The following is a 6,609-nucleotide window of genomic DNA, read 5'->3' on the forward strand; positions in this document are numbered from 1 at the left end:
TCTAAAATATAAGTTCAGCTTTGCTTGTTCATCCGGGTCATCTTCCGACAAAACGGGCAACCATGTCTCGACGGGGAGAGGGCTGCCTTTTTATCGGAAGACTAAGTAAAACCACCCGTGTTCGTGATCTAGAAGAAATTTTTGAACAGTATGGACGTTTGACCAGATGCGATATTAAATATGGTAAGTAGTTAACTTAGGTCTGATTTGGTAAAATTGATGAAATTGTTAACCGCCTTTTCAGTGTCACAGGAGTCGGGGGTTACACATTCCTCAATTAGTCAATAACACATGGTCGCAGCCGAATTGAAATTAATTGAAAATGCTCTCTGCTTTCTTTGCTGCTGTATTCATTTATAGGACAAAGAAGTAAAGAATACGAAAAGTATTTTTGGAAAATGTTGGCGGATTACATAGCCAACTTTTAACTTGTACGATGACATTTACCGTTTTGGGCATTTCGCCATCTTAGATTTCAGATCACGTGGCGGTTGACTTTTTTTTTTTTTCCGAATGAGGCTACGGCGGGATAAAATTTAAGCAGTTTGATTACAGGACTCTAATTCCGTATACTAATGTCTGAAAAGGGTTAGAAATTAAGCCGCAAATATACCATACAGCTTTCAAGCTGCATCGTAGACAGTTCATCTCGTTTTCGATATGATGAGGGTGTGTATTTAAGCATCTGATCTGAATGCTTCAATTGTATGCAGCTTTGATTTAAAAATGTGAACAGTGTGAGATAAACTGCATGTTATGTGTTTGATCCATCAAGTCCCATATTCTTCTTACTATCAAAAGGCCACATGGCAGCTTGAGTTAATAGAAAAAATGTGTTTTCCGATGTTGAGTTAATAGAAAAAATGTGTTTTCCGATGTTGATCTGGCAACAGCTGAATAGTGTTTACAGTAATCCCTCATTTATCGTGGGAGATGAGTTCCAGAACCACCCCCACGATAACCGAAAATCCACGAAATAAGAAATTATGTATTTATACACTATATTAAGGCTATGTAAACCCTCCCCTATACCTTTACACTACATAAACCTTTCCCATTTCCTTAATAATCATTCCCACACGGTTATTTACAATTGTGAGTAGGCATGTAGTGCACATGAGGGTAGCTCTCGTTTCAGAGTAAATACATACACTATTTACTGTAATTCATATTAATTTTATTATTTAGATTTTTCCAGTTATATTAGTAATATCTTTTTATTCATTTTGGGCTTTTTTCATCTAAGAATTCATTAAATATGTTTTTGTCCACTGATTGAACTTTGCAGAAAATCTCTGAAAAAGCATAGATCCGTGAATTATTTTTCCTATTAATTTCTTATAAAAATCCGCGAAAGGTGAAGCACAAAGTGGCGAGGGATTACTGTAATCAGTTTTTTGTTTGTACTTGTCAAATCAAATGCTTTTGTTTTTTATGTACAAGTACAGTGTATTTAAAGGGGTGAGGTAGGGTAAGCTCACTCTTCAGTGTCCAAACATGAAATTCCACCATAAGTAATCACAATAGCACTGAAGTGCTCTTGAAATAGAATCAAAAAGCTCACAACACATTGGAAAAAGGGCAGCATTTTAGAGCTGATTACATGAAAGTCTTTCAGTGCCGATGATGTCAATCCATTTTTGTTTTAGAATACATTTAATGCTAAGAATGATTGCATTGTGTTTGGCAAGTTGAGTTACTACATTGTTTCCCCCCATTTTTTTTCTTTGTTGCAGGAGCTGAGATGGGTGAGTTTATAATTATTTTTGTGATGTGTAGTGATATTGTAAGTAAGCAATAATCATTTAAAGCATAAGGAGGTAAAACTTTTTTAAATCCTCTAATGTGACTTTTTACTTGGGCTATTGTTTTGGAATGTTAAGCTTTTACAAAACATGTCACATACTTGAAGGAATAGGAGTTAATGAGCATTATATTTTTTTTTCAGCTTATGCTTTTGTTGACTACGAGGACAGGAGAGATGCTGAGGTAAAAAAGTTTCTAGTAATTAGATTTCAAAACAACTCATCTTTTTTTTTTCCTTAGCTCACTTTTTTGTGGAATTTTATCACAGAATTCAAGTTTATTCTAAAATAAAATGGAAGACAAAGGGAGAGTGGCATGACTGTTCACACCCACTGTGTTATCAGCACACTTTTAAAGGGTGTAAGCAAGCAGAAAATGGTGTGAAGAGTTGTCCATAAGCAGCTCAAGACTGGTATAGAAGGTAGTATGAGGACTAGGAGGCTTTTCTGGCGCTGTTTAAGAAGGCTGCAATCTTGTCACAGCAAGTTCTTTTTTGCTGATGCAGTGATGGCTGAAATTTTGTTGAATTTGCATTTTTGCCAAATGCTGGGCTTTTAAAAAGGTAAATGTTATTGAAGGTTTAAGTTTTCTGTACTGGGGCATCACTTGTATTAGTTGCTGCCTTTGATTTGGGGGGTAGGGGAAATTGTGAAAAGTATTTTTTTTTTTAAAAAAAGGATCACAATTTGTCATAAACAGCAGACGCTGTAGAACTTTTATGAAAATAATTTATGATCTTTTATTTATCACTAAAACATACTAGCTTGCCACACCATGCCAGGCTTGCCTGTTGCCATGCCATTCCACAACACAAAGCCAGGGCCGACCCCCATCTGATTCCCTCAGCAGCCAGCTTGTCCAACCGATCGGCTCCTTGCCATTGCCTTTGCCTAACCTGTGCCAACCTCTCGGCTGATGATTTTAAAGAGACGGGTCCATTAAGTCAGCACTTAAGCCTTTGCCAAAATTCCCTGCCGTCGGAGTGCTGGTGGTATCAAGCAGCCAGTAAAGAGCCACTTCATGGCCAAGTCTGCTTCCGCTAGTCTGTTGAGTCCCACCCATAATGACTCGCCATGAGAAAGCCATTTCCAACCCTGACGGGGCCTCGTCAGCGAGCCCCCCGCATGGTATATTGCAAGCCTGACCATGCCTGGCCATTGCCACCCTGACCAGGTCTCGCCACCAGCCGGCCAGGTCATGTCTTCAGGCAGCTTACCCTTGTGCCTGGGCCGAGTAGGTGTTCTCAGATGACTGTCACTTTGTGATTATTTAAATTTATTTTTTCACCTGTTAAGTTCCATTGTTGTGATGGTGGGGTTTTACTTGTCTTCAGCTGTCTCCCTCTTTGTTTTGGTATCTTTTTTCTTTGCTATTTCTCTTTTTCTTTTTTATTTTGTTAAAATATATATATTGTAGATGTCATGTGGATATTTTGGCAGTTTGTTTCAGTACAAAGCTATGATTTTGATTTGCAGCTTTACAGGCCACTTATGATAGTAATTTTATCCGTATATAAAATTACTAACAGCCCTTTGAAACCATCAATATTGTTTCGAAACAGACTGTTGTCAGCAGTGTTTTACCCACAAAATTTAAGATGCCAAGTTAGAAATTATAAATGTCCACAACCTCAGGGCAGGATTTTTATGGAGTAAACTAAAGAGAAAAATGCCATGAATACCATGAAAGTGCAGGTGAAAGTTAATGGTGAGCATTGTGCTTGTACCAAAAATATTCCATAAAACTATAAATAAGGGTGTTAGTGTCAAAGGAAAATGCTGAACTGTAATTAGGTTTAGTTTCAGTGACTGACCTTAAATGTTTCCAGTGTTGGGAATGTGCACATCGGAGATACTGTTTATTGTACTGGCATGTAAAATTGTGATTTATGGTGTCCTTCAGCTATGGTGCCTGAGGTAACTGCCTACTCAGCCCTGAAATGGAAAAGGATAACTTAGGTCCCGAGTCTTGGTAAAACAAATCAGACTTCTTAACTCAGAAGTACATTTGCTTGGATTTTTTTTTTTTTTTTTTATGTTAGTCTGATAGAATATATACCTATAGAGGACCCCTGGTTATGTCCCTACTGCTATGATTTTGTCTTGTCTTTAGTTTATGGCTAGGCTTTCTGTTAGCTTGGCCTCACCAAGAACAGTCATTATCTGTTCAGATAATATTAAAATGTAGACTTCATATTTTGGTGTAAGTTTTTTTTTATTTTTTATTAAGACATGAAATTGGGCAAAATTAAAGAACATCAAATGCTTGTAATTCTGATTTTTGTTTTCTTCACTGTTGGATGAACAGCATAAAAGTTCTACATTTGCATGATATTAACTTGTACAGTGTTCATATATTCCCCAGGACTGTATCAAGTATGAGAATGGCAGAGAAGTATGTGGCTCCAGCATCATTGTAGAGTGGGCTAAGGGGAACCCACGACGGCCTTTGGTAAGTCTATTTTTTGTATGTTTGTTTTATCTTATAATTGCCTTGCATTGCATTTCAAAAAGAATGGGTGTGCAGTAATGGTTTTCATGCAGTGCAAGGAATTTTGCAATGTGTGCAGTATATAAATAACAGCAATCAGAGTAGTAGGCTTTAAATGTAATTTGGTAAAATCTATGCATGGTATCATAAAATTTCACTTTAGATTTAAGTTATGCTTCTTTTCATACTTAAGTAGGTAGTTGCAATTGTCTATTGATGGTCATGGAAATGCACAAAGCCCCCCAAAAAATGTGTTTTAATTTTGGTACATTATAATGTACCAAAGGTATATCTCTGTTTTGTTGTGAAAAACTGCATGATGGGACTTCCCACTGTTGTATTTGTATTTTTTTGGTCTTTTTGTATGCTAAAAACAACTACCTTAAATGCTTGCCTTCTGGTGACGGCTATTTTTGATTAAGCAAAAACTGTACCACTGGAAATTTTTTATTAAAAAAATATAGTGAAAAAGCTTTTAAATCTGGCTTATTGTCTATTGCAGCAACAAGGTTATGATGAATGCTACCGTTGCCATCGTCCGGGTCACTGGGCCAGAGATTGTCCTGAGGAGCGGTTTGGCTTTCGTCGATCAGGCGGCAGACGAAGATCTCCTAGTCCTAGGCGTCGAAGGAGGTATGTACTGTTTATGTAGTGGGATTTTTTTTCTGCTAAAAGGAAGATTGATTAAGACAAGTATTGACGTGGACATTTTGTTGTTGCAGTTATTCTAGATCCAGATCCCGTGATCGCAAGTCACGAAGGTCCAGGTCACGATCTCGTGATCGCAAGTCACGAAGGTCCAGGTCACGCGACCGCAGGAGCCATTCTGGAAGCAAAGGTCGTGACCAGAAGTCTCCAAGCAAATCACCAGATCGCAAATCTGGCAGTAAGTCTCGGAGCCGCTCACAAAGTCATTCAAAGTCTCGCAGTCCATCAAAGTCTAAGAGTCGTTCACCTGGTATACAAAATGGAGAGGAAACAGAACACATAGAGCAGCATGATGAGGGTGATACTACTCAGCACAGCAGGTCAGGAAGCCCCCAGTGACAGTGCATGCCATTCAGCACAATATGAATTCCTGTGTCATCATTGTCCCCAGCAGTCGTGAGCTCTTGAATACCAGCTAGTGAAGTTTTCTGCACCCATACAGCAAATGCCAGGTTTTGACGCTACCATTTATACACCCCCACCTGCCTCAAAACATACAAAAAGCATTTGTGTGGATCATACATCTCTGGCATCTAATATTGATTGCTGCAGTTGTGATACAAGCATCCAAGGACAGTCCTACTAACGTGTACTGCTGTTCAGGAAAGGTGTAGGATCAGTTACATAACTTGATGGCAAACTTTTTGATGACATGCTAAACATGTTAATAGCTTATTGATGATTGGAGAAGTTGACCTAGGTATCATTTAATCATAGTTTTTTGTTAATTTCTTTTCCTTCCAATTTTTACTTAATTTGACAGTTAAAAGTGCATGTTTTTAGGTTTACTTTAACATTCTTTCAACAACTTCAGTAATGATGGCATACTGCAGGTTACCAAAGCAACAAAAACAGCTATGTGAATGTTGACTAGATGAAAAATGATTATGGAAGAAGTTGAACTTTGGGTGTTAAATAAGCTTATTTTGTTTGTCATTTTTAGTTGGCATAAGGTGCCTGGTTGCAGGAACTCATGACTTTGTGACAAGCTATAATTATTTTTGTGTGCTAATGTCATTTATCATCCCCAGATTTTCCATGTCACTTTCGAGTTTTTAAGAATTAAAGCCCTTGAAACAGGTATTTTGTGTTTTTTATTTTTACTGTTTTGTTTGTTTCCTTTGGTTATTCTATGGCAGACTGTTTACACACAAGCAGGCTTGTCTACTGCAATGACGACAAATTTCCAGCACAAAAAAATTCAGTGGGTTATATAACTTGAAAACATCTCAACAAAGCAATAGTTACTTGCTCAAAAAATGTTTAATGTTTGAAAGCATTGCCATCAATGTCAAATGGTACTGCACAACACAGGAACTGTCTTGTTGTCTAGACAGTGGTTGATGACTACTAACAAAAAATATGAATACACGCCATCTGTATATTACTAGTCCTTGCACGTAGTACAGTTCTGTAGAGCTCTTACCAAATTTAGTTAGAAAAGGAAATTCAATATGCATCAAAGCTGGCTGTACAGTGTTGCAAGCACAAAAACAGCTCAACTGGCGCATTAGTGAAAATGCATCATATATCATTTTTTTCTGTGTTAAAAATACTTCATAGTTTTATGAGTTTGGATCATTATTGCTTTGTTACACTTACATG

The 6,609-nt window shown here is 37.5% G+C and overlaps 1 protein-coding gene across 2 annotated transcripts; it reads left to right on the forward strand.

Moving 5' to 3' along the window:
- Window positions 1–24: 24 nt before the first annotated feature.
- On the forward strand, window positions 25–6,087 carry LOC112559165 (serine/arginine-rich splicing factor 7-like). Of its 2 annotated transcripts, XM_025230165.1 has the most exons (7): window positions 95–183; window positions 1,737–1,748; window positions 1,949–1,989; window positions 2,570–3,039; window positions 4,171–4,257; window positions 4,799–4,929; window positions 5,019–6,087. In XM_025230165.1, exons 4-7 carry the CDS (start codon window positions 2,953–2,955, stop codon window positions 5,341–5,343), a joined length of 630 nt encoding a protein of 209 aa, XP_025085950.1. In that variant the 5' UTR covers window positions 95–183; window positions 1,737–1,748; window positions 1,949–1,989; window positions 2,570–2,952; the 3' UTR covers window positions 5,344–6,087. The 2 variants fall into 2 exon arrangements, with proteins under 2 accessions (XP_025085949.1, XP_025085950.1); XM_025230164.1 differs by lacking the exon at window positions 2,570–3,039 and having other exon boundaries at window positions 25–183.
- The last annotated feature ends 522 nt before the right edge of the window (window positions 6,088–6,609 follow it).

This window comes from Pomacea canaliculata, linkage group LG3, assembly GCF_003073045.1.
Source record: "Pomacea canaliculata isolate SZHN2017 linkage group LG3, ASM307304v1, whole genome shotgun sequence".
Classification (NCBI taxonomy): Eukaryota; Metazoa; Mollusca; class Gastropoda; order Architaenioglossa; family Ampullariidae; genus Pomacea; species Pomacea canaliculata.